The sequence below is a fragment of the Eptatretus burgeri genome, chromosome 11, assembly GCF_056783735.1.
Source record: "Eptatretus burgeri isolate ZD-2024b chromosome 11, Ebu_testis_v1, whole genome shotgun sequence".
In the NCBI taxonomy this organism is placed as follows: Eukaryota; Metazoa; Chordata; class Myxini; order Myxiniformes; family Myxinidae; genus Eptatretus; species Eptatretus burgeri.
Genome location: NC_140971.1, coordinates 65,280,857 through 65,298,975, shown reverse-complemented (window position 1 = coordinate 65,298,975; position 18,119 = coordinate 65,280,857). Strand labels below are relative to the sequence as shown.

General features: G+C 42.1%; 1 protein-coding gene across 1 annotated transcript in view; it reads right to left on the bottom strand.

The window, feature by feature from the left end:
• Positions 1-18,119, bottom strand: part of LOC147017252 (mitogen-activated protein kinase 15-like) — a 34,291-nt gene that overhangs the window by 4,378 nt on the left and 11,794 nt on the right. The window contains exons 3-8 of the mRNA XM_085846712.1: positions 11,482-11,580; positions 9,389-9,418; positions 9,194-9,284; positions 7,800-7,930; positions 3,684-3,838; positions 3,411-3,550 (exon numbers count right to left, since the gene is read on the bottom strand). Coding sequence (XP_085702838.1) covers positions 3,411-3,550; positions 3,684-3,838; positions 7,800-7,930; positions 9,194-9,284; positions 9,389-9,418; positions 11,482-11,580 — 646 coding nt within the window. The remainder of the gene's footprint in view (positions 1-3,410; positions 3,551-3,683; positions 3,839-7,799; positions 7,931-9,193; positions 9,285-9,388; positions 9,419-11,481; positions 11,581-18,119) is intronic.

Genomic DNA, 18,119 nt, shown 5'->3' with positions numbered 1-18,119 from the left:
CACACACACACACACACACACACACACACACACGACCGGGACTACCACAGAGGTGGGGTCTGCATTGTCGCCGCTTCAGGGATAGAGCAAGGAAGGTGCAATATGGATAAGGATACAGCTTGTTCTTTCAATCGTGGTCCTTTGTTGTGGGGAAAATTGATGCTTCAGTACTGGGGAAGGCTCCATTGGGTGCAGTACAGATAAGGAGACAGCTTGGTCCGTGAGTCATAGTTCCTTGTGGGGAAGAATTGTTGCTTCAGCACCGGGGAAGGCTCCATTGGGTGCATTACAGATAAGGAGACAGCTTGGTCCGTGAGTCATAGTTCCTTGTTGTGGGGAAGAATTGTTGCTTCAGCCCCGGGGAAGGACCCATTGGGTGCAGCACGAATAAGGAGACAGCTTGGTCCATGAATCATGGTTCCTTGTTGTGGGAAACATTGATGCTTCAGCACTGGGGAAGGCTCCGTTGGGCACAGCATGGATAAGGAGACATCTTGGTCCATGAGTCACTTTTCCTTGTGGGGAAAGTCGATGCTTCAGCACCCAGGAAGGCTCTGTTGGGCGCAGCATGGAGAAAGAGACAGCTTGGTCCATGAGTCGTTCCTTGTTGTGGGGAAAAATCAATGCTTCAGTACTGGGGAAGGCTCCATTGGGCGCAGCACATAAGGAGATGACTTCGTCCAATGATTCTTGGTTCCTTGCTGTGGTGAAGATGGATGCTTCAGAAATGGGGAAGGCTATGTTCAGTCTTAGTGACTCTCAAGTGGAGATGACAACCGGTGGTGGCAACGTGTACACATGCACACACACATACATGAATCATGATTTACACATGCACAATTATGATTTATACACATATTATATCCATACATATTGATATGTGACCACTAACCATACACATATATGTAACATATAATACATATTATAATACATATAAGACAAAGATATGCCAAACAATGACGATCATTCACAGAAGATGGCTAAAGGGACACAGACCCTTCATAAGCTGAGGCCTCAATCTGTGCAGCCACACCGAGCAGTCGGCATGTGTGCTGAAAAGGATAATGACTGCCCCTTCTCCAGTGAGGAAGGGGATCCCTGCCTCATGATAGGACAGAGCTCCACACCAAAGCAAAAAACTAAAATGGTGTCTCCTGTTCGACAACCAACAACTACTACGTTCCAGACGAATTGGTGAAGATTAAATGAACAGAGCTGGAGTTTAGAGGAGAAGGAAATAATCCTCCACTGCAAAGCGTATTCTGTGCATAATACATGGGGGACTAACGGTGAAGGAGAAAGATTCATCAACCAGTTGACAATTTGGTTCATGAATAATGATCCTTTACTGAAAAAGGTGGTGGGAATTTTGAGTTCTGGTAGAACTTCTTCCCACCTTCTGAAACCTGAAATGGAGATAACGATGAACAGAGCATGACATCGGAATTTGAGTGAACTCAATCTGGAGCTGTTCTATCCTTCTGAAAGTTGTTGGTGTCCCTCTCTGAATTGTCCCCACTTGGCACATTACCACCCACACCTCTGAAAACCCACTTCACCTATTCCTGTCCGGTGAAATAGTTCGAACTTGATGTTTTGTTAATGACGAGGATTTTATCACTTGTTCTAAATGCATAGTTTGTTCATTATTGTGTTCTTTCATAAGTGTCTTAAAGGACATGCCCAAGGACATGGGATCTGCCCAAGGACATGCTCAGTATTGCTGCAGCACTCCCATGGCAAGGATCATGTAAAGCCAGTTTATAGTCTATGAGAATAAAACCAAGATTATGGTCTCCCCAAAGATAAAGTGCTACCTTTGTACCATTTTGTCAGACCTTCAACAAGTAATTGAAAATAGATCGAACCTCTATTTTTTTTCTCCAAACTTAGCCTCTGCCCATGTTCCTGATGTTTCTCTTGCATCATTCTTGTTATCTCCATAACATTATTTGTTAGTCCCCGTTGGACTTGGTCTGAAACGGGGGCTTATGGATTTGGTCTTGATATGCGTCTGCGTGCACCCGCAAACAACCACATCTCGGACATGGCTGGACCGATTTTAATCATACTTGGTACAAAGACAACACGTGATGGTATACATATGCACGTCATTTTTTTTGGACATCAGATCCAAGATGACCGACTGGCAGCCATTTTAGTTGCAGAAAAAAAAAACCCGGTGTCGAACACGTCCTCAACCATTTCTCGGACATGCATTTACTGATGTTGTTCGAACTTGGCACCCGGATAATGAATGATGGCTTCCATATGCACTTCATTTTTTTCCAAGATCAGATCGAAGATGGCCGACTCGTGACCATTTTGTCACTTAAATGTGTCCCCAACCATTTCTCAGACATGTATGGTCCAATTTTGTTCAAACTTTGCACAAGCACAGTACATGATGGCATACATGTGCACCTCACTTTATTTTGCAATCTGATTAAAGATGGCTGACTGGTAGACTGGAGGCCATTTTAGTTGTATTTAAATATGGGCTAGCCGTTTCACTCCATACAGCAAAATTACTAAAACAACGGAGGCTATGACATTTTATGTCTTTTTCACTTGTTTACTTGCAGGAATCATTTGCAAATAACTAAAGCTCAAGGGAAATGTGCAACACCGCTTGGCCACATCAACCAATTTTTTTGCTACAAACTTGAAGTTATGTAATGTTCCAATGCAGGATGGCGTGGAGGCATGCACATTCAACTCTAAGCTGTCCAGCCTGTGTTTGAATCCCAACCCAGCTATAAAAGTGTCATCCCGGTGTTTCACAGGCAAGACAATTCATCAATCCAATGTCCCTCGGATGGATGTTAAACTGGCATCCCATCTGCCGGCATTAGTTGATGGAGATTAAAGATCCCACGATGTTTTCACGAAGAGTAGATATACTATCGCCAGTACCCTGAACAAATTCCTGCCCTGACTTCCTAAGGTTGGAGTGGTGACCCACTCAGGATCGTAATCGAGTAACTGCTTCAGCATCACTAACGCACTGGAAAAGTCATGGTACATGATTATGATGATGAATGTTCCAATGGTGAGATAAAGTTAAACTCCAGAGATATGCAATGCACATTAAAGAAATTTGACCACACCTGTACTACTGCTAGAAGCAACACTTTGGTCTTGGTAGATGCTGCTGCTCCACTTGTTGTGGCTCTCCACTCAAAACTGATGGACGTGACCAACAAAATCTTACACTCAATTTAACTAGCTCAGTTACAACTGTCATGTAAAACTGGCAGCCTTGATGTCCACACTTTGCTTCATACCTATCAGTTATAACTATCATTATCATTTTGTCATTTATGAACAATAGCCTGGATGAGGCTTAACATAGAGCCAACAGAAACAGAAATATGATCCAAATTGACAGTCAAGGAGTACATGCTCACTTTGCTTGCTGGGTTCACCAATGATTCTCAGTATAAGCTCCATCTGATGTATGCATGACGTCCCTGGGAACAGGGCCTTTCCCAGCAGCATCTCACCAAGAATGCAGCCCACACTCCACATGTCAACACATTTAGTGTATCTGCCCGAAAGGTAGAAAGCTTTGGAAGGATAGCCATCAGGAGGAATAGATCATATGCTCATCTTAGCAATACCAGATGAATCGGTGGATCATGATGAGTCAAGAGTAACAAATCACGTGCAGTAATACTTACTGATAACCCAAGAAGATCTCGGGTGCTCGGTACCAGCGTGTAACCACATACTGAGTGAGGTCACAATGTTCATCTTCGATCTTCCCTAACGACCGAGCCAGCCCAAAGTCACACAGTTTTACGGAGCATTGCGAGTCCAACAGGATGTTCGAGGGCTGCAGGGTTGTTTGTGCAAAGGAGGAAGCAAATGATAGACCATCAAAAAAGTGAACTTTTTTTTGATTGGGAGAACTATTTAAACATTTACTTGTTCGGGTTTCCGAGAATGGTTGTGTAGATGTGCTGCATTTGATGGAAGAGGAAGGAAAGAATAATAATAATAATAATACAAAGCACCACTGGCGTGTGGGGAGGGTTGGGCAAACGTCATTTTTGGAGGGGCGACAAATTGATTTTGTTGCATCTATCATATGTCGTGACACTTCTGACAATTTTCCCATGGCGCATGGAAGCACAAGCACAGAAAGAGGTTGAACTGTGAAAATGGCCCCGCCCTCCATTGCTGACCAATGGTTGCGGCCAACAATGTTCCAGAGGGGGGCGGGCGGGAAAAAAGAGCGCTCGGCATGCTGGGAAACTAAACTCGAAGAGGCAACAAAGCATTTGCGTCTCATTCATGTGTGCAGAGTTCATTCCAGTTTGCCGTTCCCATCTCATTCTGTGCTGGGAAAATCTAGTGTTATTTGTAAGCATGTGTTTGTTTACACTCATCAACTGCTCCACCCAACCTTCACGGTTTGAACAAGACCAGGCGAACAGTGACGTCAATAACTCCATGAACACCAGCAGAAAAGTCCGTCAGAATGATGGACTACCCTTCTTTACTTGAACATGATTCAGCTTTGAAAACTCGCCCGAAATCCGGACACCCCCTCAAATATTACATAATGCTCGATGAAAACAACCACTAAAATATTACATAACAGTTGGTGAAGACACCCACTATAATATTACATAACACTTGGTGAAAACACCCACAATGATATTACAAAACACTTGGTGAAGACACCCACTATAATATTACATAATGCGTGATGAAGACCCCGACTAAAATATTACATAACAGTTGGTGAAGACACCCACTAAAATATTACATAACACTTGATGAACACACCCATGAGAATATTACATAACACTTGATGAACACACCCACTAGAATATTACATAACACTTGATGAACACACCCACTGTAATATTACATAACATTTGATGAACACACCCACAATGATATTACATAACACTTGATGAAAACACCCACTATAATTGGTTCACGAGTCAGTAAGTGACCACTATATTTGTTATGGGTGTGTGTCTGTCTGTCTGTCTGTCTGTTCCGAGCATAGCTCCGTGGGTTTTGATCCGATCCTGATAAAATTTTGGTGGGAGGTTTATATCATGATCTAGTTGTGTTTTCTTGAGAATGGGCGTGGTGCGCCCATTATGAGCGGAGCCACGCCCAAAAAACATGTGTTTTTAGGGGTAGCCGGTTTCAAGTGACATCTTCTCCGAGGGGGGTTGTCGAATCTGGCAGGGGTTTCGGTATTTGGTTAGCCCAATGGCACCTGCATAGCCCCACAGAGCTAGATTTTTCATTTTTGTCCCAAGGTCAAGGTCACGAACTTAGAAAATGTCAAAAAAAAATCAATAAATTGGGCATCGAGCTCCAAGGGTTTTCAACTGTTTCGAATGAAAGTTGGTATGCAAGTAGTGCTCTTCGAGTACTACAACTTTCATCATGTACGTTTTTCCAGATTCCCTCCAGTTTGCCCGTGGCGTTCCCTCGGAGGTCAATAAATAAAAAAAAATGTGAACCGTGTACATTACTTGTGAACCATCGCCGTCTCCAGACTTGTAATATTACATTACACTTGATGAAGACACACACTATAATATTACATTGCACTTGATGAAGACACACACTATAATATTGCATTACACTTGATGAAGACACACACTATAATATTACATTACACTTGATGAAGACACACACTATAATATTACATTACACTTGATGAAGACACACACTATAATATTACATTACACTTGATGAAGACACACACTATAATATTACATTACACTTGATGAAGACACACACTATAATATTACATTACACTTGCTGAAGACACACACTATAATATTACATTACACTTGATGAAGACACACACTATAATATTACATTACACTTGATGAAGACACACACTATAATATTACATTACACTTGATGAAGACACACACTATAATATTACATTACACTTGATGAAGACACACACTATAATATTACATTACACTTGATGAAGACACACACTATAATATTACATTACACTTGATGAAGACACACACTATAATATTACATTACACTTGATGAAGACACACACTATAATATTGCATTACACTTGATGAAGACACACACTATAATATTACATTGCACTTGATGAAGACACACTATAATATTCTAAAACACTTGATGAAGACACACTATAATATTCTAAAACACTTGATGAAGACACACACTATAATATTCTAAAACACTTGATGAAGACACACACTATAATATTACATTACACTTGATGAAGACACACACTATAATATTACATTACACTTGATGAAGACACACACTATAATATTACATTACACTTGATGAAGACACACACTATAATATTCTAAAACACTTGATGAAGACATCCTTTCCTCCTATTTCATTCCTTAAAACCAAGATGATATTTATCCCATTTTTTTCAGTTACTACGAATTATATTTTAAAAAGTTAACGTCATACAGAGTACACAAATATGATGAGGCAGCAGTCGGAATCCCTGGAACATCGGAATAATTGCTCAGAGTGATGTAATTGTGGTCCTTTGTAAGTATGATCAATTGCTTTCATTTGTAAACGAGATTAAGTGTCTGTGGAAAAAGCAATGATGGAATTTAAACAAAGTGATTTGCGATTTACTTTTTTCATTAATGTATTGAATGCATGTGTCATTAAATACTTGCATCTTTAAATAAAGGGTGCCTGGAACCAAGTTGTCATTGATTAATTTAATGTTCTGTAACAGCACTGGAGACACTCCCTCCCCCTGTTGCACTCTGTAAGGCTTGTACATACACCCCTACCTACCCCCTCTCCCTCCTCATGCATTACGTAATTGTTGAATGTCGCCTCACAGTCACCTGTTCAACTCACAATTTGAGAAAATAGTTGGAAACTAGAACGGGCACTCATAGAGCGAATACCTTCGCCGCCACTACTTTTTTTGTTCTTGGTATGAGTGTGGGGAAATGGTTTCATATGAATGGTCTTATGACACAAACCACATATCTATAATGTCATGACCCCCCCCCGACTTTCGGGGGCTACGGACTAAACAACAATCAACTCACGTCGTTTTGGCGAGTCTTCACTCGCAAGCTCGGTGAATACAACGTTTCAACAAGAGAAAGTAATCTCGTTTGATGCTGGGTTCATGTAAAGCGGACAAGAATTGACCGCGTTATGACAAAAAACGCATATTTTTCAAGGTCGTGACCCCCCTGACCTTTGACCCCTAACCGGTAACAAGAGTATGGGCGTCATTGTGTCATATTGCATATCACAAGATGAGGCGTTGAATTCTGAACATTTTGGCGTTAGTTGCATGCAAATTGAATAAAAATTGACCGTGTTGTCGTAAAAAGACGATTTTGACCTTTTCGTGACCTTGATCTTTGACCCGAACGATCCCAAAATCTAATCGAATGCTTCCTGGCTAATAACCAATCATCCCACCAAATTTCATGCAATTCGGTTTAATACTTTTTGAGTTATACGACTCACAAGATTACAAATAAATAAATACACGCCGACCAAAACATAACCTTTCGCAGAATGCGAAGGTAATAACAGCAAACCTGCATAACCTCCACAGTAAAAGCGCTGCTTGAGAGAAAAGGTGATTCTAAAGAGTTCCTAAATTGGTGGCAGTAGAATAGAAATTGCGGGGGGAGTCAGGTGAACTGTCCGACCAATGGGTGGAACTTGAACACACGCATGCACGGACATATGCATGGCTCCTTTTATTGTGGAGAAGAGGTATGTGATGGTTTCTAAAAGCAACAGGGAAATTAAGAACTGACCTTCAGGTCCCGATGGATGACATTCCCTGAGTGTATGTATTTTGTAGCTTTGAGGATCTGGTACAAGATGTACCTCTTGTGTACATCAAGTAGAATGTTTCCCTTCTTGATTACAGCATGGAGATCCGTATCTGAGGAAAATAACATTTGGTCATCCAATCGAGTTCTTTACCTTCTTTTTTAAAGCCAATGTAAAGATGTTATACAGTATATAAATCGCCATCATATCATCGGCCTGGTGTTGGCTCAGTGCTTAGGGTGGCTGGCTTGTGATCTTAAGGGTCCTGAGTTTGAGCCCTGTTGGCTGCTGAATTAACACCATCTGGGCAGTGTGACCACTCTTCATTTTCATAAATGCCAAGGTGAGCCAATGAAAAAAGCCAAGAATTCAAGAGGTTTTGGAAAAGCGATGATAATAGGAAACCTATACGCCAAGAAAACCTATAGAAAACCAAGACGCCAAGGTGAACAACGAATAGCCAAGATCTTGTGAAAAAAAGCCAAGGAGTGGTCACACTGCATGTGGGGTTGACTCAGCCTGTCATCCTTCTGAGGTTGGTGAAATCAGTACCAGTCGGAGTAGGGACACAGCATCAGTGGCATAGTTGTGCCCCAACAAAATGGTGGCCTCCAAGCTGCCATATGCAAGAAGAAGACCAAAGGATAAAATATTTATTACCTGATACTCATTTGCTGACACAATCTCAAGGTGTCATGTCCTGTTAAGATTATTCTTAACAAGCACTAAAAACATTATTAAAATGCAAAAGGATGGAGGGATGTTACTCCAAAAAGCCTGTAAACAAGATAGGGTCTGTCATGAGAAATGACCAGGTGAAACCATCCATCCCTACAACTTTCTTTGAATAATGGTTGGCCCGAGAAAAGACTGTGTGTGTGTGTGTGTGTGTGTGTGTGTGTGTGTGTGTGTGTGTGTGTGTGTGTGTGTGTGTGTGTGTGTGTGTGTGTGTGTGTGTGTGTGTGTGTGTGTGTGTGTGTGTGTGTGTGTGTGTGTGTGTGTGTGTGTGTGTGTGTGTGTGTGTGTGTGTTCGATATAACTTCGTCTTTCTTAAAGTATTGTTATGATGATGATCGAGAAGATTTGCCGGTTTTGATTGATCTCGGTTTTTTTTTTCTTTTGCTTTTGCCATGATTTGGAGAACTGAAAAGTGATCCCTGCCGAGGTAATGAGCTGAAGAGACCAGGTAGGCTTTCATATGTGGTCAAAACGACTTTTTGGAGAAGATACTCCAACTTTAGTCTTATATGTAGCAGGTGGGACTGACATTGTTTCCAAGCCATCCCTACATTGAGAGTGCTAGCTCACTCTGATAGTTGCACCTTGTCAGAGCAAGACATTCAATGAAAAGACAATACTTCCTTAGGAGCCTCACCCATGCAATCAAAGATGAGATATATATCCTTATTCTCCTTTGCTTGGATGACATTGTGTAGCTTTACAATGTTGGGATGGTTCTGAAGTTCCTGTGGGGCACAGAGCAACAAGTCATCTGCAGGAAAATGATGCTTCATAGGTTTTTTACTCCATTCATCATGAACGAAACAAATCATCTGGATGCTTCACGTACCCTCAGGATTGTGATTTCTCTGTAGGTTCTCTGTTTGTAGTTGGAGGGGTGGGGAGAGGTGGAGGACAACAGGGAGAATTAACAATGAGTTCAAAAGCAGGGAAAGTGACCTTGCATGGAAAACAGTACGTATTGTCTTTCACACATCGAGATTAAATATGTATAGTATTTCTAAATAGCATGAACAAACTTTAGTACATCACAGATAATAAAGGTTGTGGTCAAGTTTCATCGAAAATGTGTGTGTAATTTCGGAGAAGAAAGCAAATACATATTTTGGGGGAAACCCCCTGTAGACACCCTTAGGGCCCGATTATTTCAATGCCATGAATAAACTTTGGTACATACACGGTGATGAATGTTGTGGTAAAGTTTCATTGAAATCGTATGTGGTTTGAGAGAAGAAGTTGAAAGTATTTGTGGACGGATGGACGGACAAACAGACGACGCGCCATCCCATTGGCTTCCCAGAACTACGTTCCAGGTGAGCGAAAAATGAATTAATTGTGATCATGTTTATTTATATTGAACATAAAAAAAGTTTGGATTCTTGGAAATTGTGAACATTCCAAACACCAGTGTAGTTTGTGTCCATGCTCTTGCTTCAAATAACAACTGTTTACTGCCATTCCAAGCAGTTCTGCCACTTTTCAGATTTTTGTTTGTTTGTTTTTTGTATACGGAGTCAAAGAGCTTGGACGACATCTACAAAACTAAAACGGCTCATGGAAAGAACACTGAATGGATCAAGACACAGCAGAACAAAAAGAGTGGAGGAAGACCAACAGCAGAGGTGAAGGACAACAGAGGGAAACTTGGACAAGTAATCGGTGAGAGTGAGAGTGAGATTGAGAGTGAGTGGGAGAGGGAGTGGGAGTGAGAGGGAGAGGGAGAGAGAGGGAGAGAGAGTGAGAGAGAGAGAGCATGGGGTGGACAAGATGGATACAGAGGTAAACTCTCAAGAAAGAAAGAACTTGAATTTGGTGGATATGGTGTTGGTGGTGGTGGGGGGAAGGGATAGTTAACGGGGGTAGAAATAAAGATCACAATTTTGGGAGGGGGATAATCTGAGATGGTGGTGAACAGCTGTTTTGAAGACCTAGATGGAAGAATGAGATTGAAGAGAATGTGGAAGTTTATTCCACAGGTGGAGAAAAAAACAGACGAACGAATGAGTGGAGGTGAGCAGTGAACCAGGATTTAGGTAGCTTTACCAGAAGGGGGTTAATGTCAGACCGTATGTGCTTTGCATAAACCTGGGGGTGGGGGACAAAGCACAGAAAGAGCAGAGGTTGCAAAACCAGAAAGGAGGTCGAAGACAGAGAGACCACCGACCGGTCTGCGATGGCGACGTGATAGGCCAATAGACTCGGCTTCATCTCGGGAGATTCCAATCCAATCTCGGGAGATCTTGGAGACCTTGGTTTCCACAGCGTCAAGTTGAGCATGATGTGAGGCAGGGGAGCCAATCCATTGGGAGATCAGTACTCCATCAAGCTGCGGATGAAGGCCTTGTAGGTGGATAGGAATTCAGGTGTGCCAACGAAGGACTTTGTACGATGGAGGATTCCCAGTCACAGCAGCTGGCTTTGGAGGCCAATTTTGAAATGTGATTTGCCCAAGAAAGATCATAGCTAATAGTGAGACCTCGGAGTTTGAATGACCTGAACTTTCTCAATGGGACCAAAAGGTATGTAAAGTTAGTAAATCATATGATAAAAAGGATTTACTCCATTAATGAATTTTTTTTCCCCCTAAAGTAGGCCTATATTTTAATTTTAATAAATGACTTCCAAACCTGACTATTGTCCTTTTTGGGGAGGAAAGTTCAGTTTTTGGGTTAACATAAGCTTTAGGAATTGCAGAGGATGCCTTAGAAACGTGGCTTTAAATGGTGGAAGCAAACTTCAACGCGTTCTTTGTACGGAAAGAGGAGGGGCTGGGGAGGGTTTTCAAGGTGGGGTCGAAACTTCCACCACATTTACCCAAGTCAGGAGTATACCAACCGCCTTTTACTAAATGGATATCCAGTGACCCAAATGTTTTGTTGTACTGATGTGATGAGATGTAAAGGGGATTTTTTGATGCCTCACCTGTGCATCAGTCTTGTTCCTGAAAGCGTCGAAGTTCTTCTTGATTGCCATGATTTCCCCTGTTAGCTTGTGCTTGCCCTTCCACACGATTCCATAAGACTGGTCATCATTAGGGTTACAAAACGAGGGATAAGAAAAACAAGAGAGTGAGGTAAGGTGAAACCTCCAAAACAATGAAACCTCGCAGCCTGAAACTTTGCATGCATACTAAGGGAACTCCAAGGAAGTGCAAGAGTGAAAATTGGGTGTTTGGGTTAATTAAAACACCGCTTTTAAAGATGATTAACGGCCTTATTTAATTATATCCTTTTTCAGGCAATCTACGGCCACCTTGCTCTTTGGGATCTTAAGGCATTTCCAGGGTTACCTCGCGGGGGTCTGAAGCCGCCATGTTTTTTGGCCTGCTCAACCATGCCCTGACTTTGGATAGACCGCAACAATTTCTTCATGATAAAGTTTATTTTTCACTTTGCTCACTCATATTATTGAATGCCTGTTCATCATAGCTACAAATCACTGGGCACATTGCAATGCTTATAAACACCCAGAGACGCTAGCCTTCATGGCTTTATTTCATTTCCGCCCATGTGATAACCTTGAGAATCTCTTAAACTAAGCTGAATTGCAAAATTTAAGCTCCAGATTTTAACTCAGCAGCAGTTCCAACACTATAGAAGTGTTCATTTGTCCAATTCAAACATTTGTAATCTATATACCTATTTACTTTAAGCAAGCAAGACTATGGTCCCTTCATCTCCATATATACATAAGAAATGTGAAATTGCCAAGCATTACACTTAATATAGTTCTCAAAACAGTTGTGATTAAAAATGTTGAGTTATCAAAAGATTTAGGAATGTGCCACAATTAACCATGTTCATTGAGCTGGTTTCATTCCCATCATGTGCTGCCTTTTTGGCTGCTGGTTGCATCATTGGTTCGGGGCACAGCTGTGCCACTGATGCAGTACCCGATTACCAGTACACTGGTTCTCATTTCACCGACCTCAGAAGGATGACAGGCTGAGTCAACGCCCTGGTGTTAATTCAGTGACAAACAGGACTCAAACTCAGGACCAGAGGATCCCAAGACACCACCCTAATCACTAAGCCAACACCAGGCTTAGCTTGCTTTATTAAGTGTAATGGAAAGAACTTAATTCAGTGCAACGAAAAATAACTAGAAGGGCACCCGGTAGAGCGCATCCTCCGCCACGCAATGCCTGATGCACCAGAACATATCCAGCCCAACACATTTTTCAAATATCGTGCTATATCTCGTTTTTAGCCCAATATCTCAATGGTGAAGAATCACTTTAAGAATTAAATAATTATCGTATCCGGATCCGGATCCGGATCTTCACCAAAATTGAATAAATTCGTCCTTGTCACACACCCAACCTGTACACAAAGTTTCGTCGGAATCCGTCCGCAACTTTTTGAGATATCGTGCCATGTATCAGTTTCGCCTGATCTCTCAATGGTGAAGAATCATTAAAAAAATTATCGTAACCATATCCGGTTCCAGATCTTCACCAAAATCGAATCATTTCGTAATTGTCAGACACCCAACCTGTCCACAAAATTTCGTACGAACCTATCCACAACTTTTTCAGATATCATGCTACATATCACTTTTGGCCCGATCTCTTAATTGTGAGGAATCACTTTTAAAATTCTAATATCCGCATCCGGATCTTCACCAAAATCGAATCACTTCGTCATTGTTGCACACCCAACCCATCCACAAAATTTCATCCGAACCGTCCACAACGTTTTGAGATATCCTGCATACAAACAAACATACAGACAAACAGACAAAAACGGGTGAAAACATAACCTCCTTCACCTTCGGTGGCGGGGGTAATCAATGGGGTTTTGAAGTTACATTTGAACGATGTTTTCCAGGAACGCATTGATGACGCAAATACCTGGAAGTGATGTGTGTGTGTGTGTGTGTGTGTGTGTGTGTGTGTGTGTGTGTGTGTGTGTGTGTGTGTGTGTGTGTGTGTGTGTGTGTGTGTGTGTGTGTGTGTGTGTGTGTGTGTGTCCAAATGCGAGTTTCAGAATGTGGAATGGAGTCCTCCCAGGGTGAGCTCAAAGTATCCACCTTCATTTCGGTAAGGGGTCACGATTCATGGACCAAGCTGTGAAGTTTTATGTTCTCAAAGTTTTGTGCCGATGGCTCTCTTCAGGATCGTTACTGAGCCCCGGACAGCTTACAACTGTAGTTTGTAATAATATCCCTAGGGATGGTTTTTAATATCTCTGTGAGGTTCTTTGTCATCATTCCCATCCCTCCAACCTTCATTGGTACAACTTTGGCATTCTTCAGATTCCAGGATATTTTCAGTTCATTCTTGAGGTCTTGGTATTTGGTCATTTTCTTCAATTTCTGCATTGTTCAGTCCAAATCACTGACATTAAAACCTCATTCAGCAATGCCTTCTTCTCTTTTTGCACCAAAGTACGACATATGGTTGCAACGCTTTGTTTTCGATGTCCATGCTCAATGGGATCATTAGGTCGTACGCGAGCAGTACTTCCATGTTTTCAGTGATTTATTTTGGTTAATGTTCCTGCAAATTTTCTGGAAATGGGATATTAACATTTTTGCAGATGTGTCTGTGGTTAACATTCGAAACTCTGTTGTGTTGGTGTGTGTACAGCTGTTCTGACATGATAATTTTTTTTGTGTTTGGTCATTAAACATAACATATTCTCATTCATCTATATCTATATCTATATCTATATCTATATCTATATCTATATCTATATCTATATCTCTCTCTCTCTCTCTCTCTCTCTCTCTCTCTCTCTCTCTCTCTCTCTCTCTCTCTCTCTCTCTCTCTCTCTCTCTCTCTCTCTCTCTCTCTCTCTCTCTCTCTCTCTCTCTCTCTCTCCTCACACCTCTCTCTCCTCACACCCCTCTCTCCTCACACCCCTCTCTCCCACAGTCAATATAAATGTTTGTTGAAGCTTCACTCTCCCCTCTTCCCTCCATTCCTCGCTCCCACCCCCCCCCCCTTTAACAACCCCATCAGTGAAGCGACGGGTTGTATTTGCTCGTGGAAAATAATTGGTTCATATTGCCCTCTTTTGTTTGAACTTTGCTCCATGCATTCAAGATTTGTCTTGTGTTAACTGACCAGCATCTGTATTAATTTTACATTGGTTAGTAATGGTACAGCTTGGTTAGTAACGTTACAACGTTGGTTATAATTGCTGTTTTCATTGGTAACATTACATAGGTAACGAAGGGGTCAAAATTTCACAAATCTCTGGTCTAATTCCATCAGAATCTCAAATTTTGACAACAGCTGAGAGATAGGTTGCACTCATTAATTAATTTGATTGAATTGACTTGATAAATTGAAATTTTTCTCATTCAGTGATAAATCCAAGTTTTTGTACGTGTCAGCACATATTTCATGTTGAAACATCAATGGTGCAAAATTTGATGTTTGGCATATTTTGTCCAAACACATTGCAAGCTAAGCTTTTTTATTCAGAAGCCTTGATGTACACAGTGCGTTCAGAAAATATTCACACCTCTCGATTTTTGTTGTTACAGTCTGAATTTTAAACGGATACATTTTAATGTTTTGTCGCTGATTGACACAAAATACCCCATAATGACAAAATGAAAACAGATTTTTCGAAATTTTTACAAATTAATCAAAAATTAAAGGCTGAAATGTCTTGGCGTCAATAAGTATTCATCCCCCTGAGTCACTACTTTTGTAGAAGTGCGTTTGGCAACAATTACAACTTTGAGTCTCCTTGAGTACGTCTGTATCAGCTTTGAACATCTGGATTTTGGGATTTTCTCCCAGTCTTCCTTGCAGATTTACTCAAGCTCTGCCAAGTTGGATGGGGAGCGTCGGTGAACAGCAATCTTCAAGTCTTTCCACAGATTCTCAACGGGGTTCAAGTCTTTGCTTTGGTTGGGCCACTCACGGACTTTCATGTTCTTGTTAAGAAGCCATTCCAGTGTTGCTATGGATGTATGTTTGGGGTCATTGTCCTGTTGGAATGTAAATATTCACCACAGTATAATGTCTTTTACACTCTGAAGCAGGTTATCCTCAGGGATTTGCCTGTATTTGGCTCCATTCATTATTCCCTCTATCTTTACAAGTCTTCCAATCCCTGCCACTGAAAAGCATCCCCATTGCATGATGCTGCCACCACCGTGCTTCACTGTCGGGAAGGTGTTAGATGGGTGATGAGTTGTGCTCGGTTTCAGCCAGATGTAGCACTTTGATTTTTTCCTTTTGTATACATTGGCGAGGCACGTATGAAAGCTAACACACAACGCACAACAAGGGGGGCAGGAGACAAGAGCGGCGGGAGAGGAAAGGACAAAACGGTGGGGAATAGAGTCATTAGGAGATCTGTGGAAGGGAGAGGGATTGGGGTGGGGAACACAGGGTATACAAGATGGACACCACAGGGACTTTCAGGACCTTACACAACAAGGAACTTTTGGGAAGGAAGGCAGGGAATTTGAATGATGTGGTTTTGGGGTGGATTAACGGGGGTAGAAAAGATCATCGTTTTGGATGGTGTAAGATAAGAGGTGGTGGTGAACAGCTGTTATGAAGACCTGGAGGGAAGAATGGGATTGAAGAGAGTGTGGGAGTTTATTCCAAAAGTGGGACAAAAGAGGAATGAAAGAGTGAAGGTGAGCAGTGATTCATGATTCTGGTAGTTCTACGAGAAGGGGGTTGTTGGCGGACCTTGAGCGCCCTGCAGAAATATCGGGGGGGGGGGGTACATATCGCAGACAGAGCAGGGGGGGCAAGACCAGAGAGGAGACAGTAGAAGACAGAAAGACCACCGACCTGCCTGCGGTGAGAAATCGAGAGTCCCAAAGTCTGAGCCTCACTGCAGGAGATACCAATGTTCCTAAATGCCTTGGTTTCCATAGCATAAAGGTGGGAGGCAGGAGAACCAGCCCAGAGGGGAGAGCAGTACTCCATCAGGCTGTAGCAAAAGCTTTGTAAGTGGTCAGGAGCTCAGGAGGGCCAAGAATGGACTTTGCATGACAGGATGCCCAGTCATTTTGGAGGCCAGGTTGGAAATGTGGCTTTCCCAGGAAAGACCATGGCAGATAGTGAGACCCAGAAGCTTGAATGAAAGGACTTCTTCAAGAGGATTGCTGAGAAAGTAGATGGGGGGGGGGGGTAGGTATAAACGGTCCTTTCAGAGAGACATAGTGAGAGTGTAAGATTTGTCTGGATTGAAAGACATGTTCCATGTGTTGGACCAGTTTGTGATTTTATCCAGAACTGCAGTGAGTAAAAGAAGCTGCTGCTTGCCGGTCTGAGGGATGACAGATGGTACGGCAGAGGGTGGAGTCATCAGCAAAGAGATAAAGAGAATTTTACAGAGAGTCGGAGAGATCATTGATAAAAACCAGAAAAAGACCAGGGCCCAGAACGCTACCTTGAGGAACTCCAGCCTGGACAGGAAGGGGGGATGAGAGAACTCCATTTCGGGCAACACGGTGACTGCGAAAGGAGAGGAAGTCTGCGAGCCACGAGTGGAGATGGCCTTGGATACCATAGGAAGAGAGTTTGGTGAGTAGGGCAGGGTGCCAGACCATGTCAAAAGCACGTGATATGTCTCAGGATATGGCTCTGATTTTATGTCTGGCATTGAGGACCTCCATCCATTGTTCATTTCAGCGAAAGAGTTCACTTTTCATCTCAGATAACAGAATCTTTTGCCGCAACCTCTCAAGTCTTTCACTTGCCTCTTGCAAACCCGAGGCATGATGCTATGTGTCTTTTTCTCAGGAGCGGCTTCTCTCTAGTCACTCTCCCATAAAGCTTAGATTTGTGAAGTGCTGCAGAGATTGTTGTCCTTCTGGCAGGTTGTCCCATTTCAACCATGGAACTCTGTAGTTTTGTCAGAATGGGCATTACGTTCTTGGTCACCTCCCTGACAAAGTTCCTTCTTGCCCAGTTGCTCAGTTTGGCTGGACGGCCAGCTCAAGGAAGAGTCTGGGTAGTTCCATGTTCTTTCCATTTCCTATTGATGGAGCTCTTAGAAACATTGAACACTCGTGAAATTGTTTTATACCATTCCTCAGATCTATGCCTCCTCACAAATCTATCTCGGGATTCAACTGACAGTTCCTTGGACTTCATGGTAGAGTTTCTACTCTGACATGCACTGTGAACTGTGGGACCTTGTATGGAAAGGTGTGTTTCTTCCTAAATCATGTGCAGTGAATTGAATTGGCTACAGATGGACTCCAATCAAGTTGTGGAGACATCTCGAGGATGATCAAACATCAGTCCATCATAATCACTCACAAACATAAACATCAGATCGTCATAATCATTCACAAACATAAACATCATAATCACTCACAAACACCAAACATCATCACATCATAATCACTCACAAATATAAACATCAGTTCATCATTATCACTCACAAACACCAAACACCAAACATCATCACATCATAATCACTCACAAACACCAAACATCATCACATCATTATCACTCACAAACACCAAACATCAGTCCATCATAATCACTCACAAACACCAAACATCAGTCCATCATAATCACTCACAAACATAAACATCAGATCATCATCATCACTCACAAACATAAACAT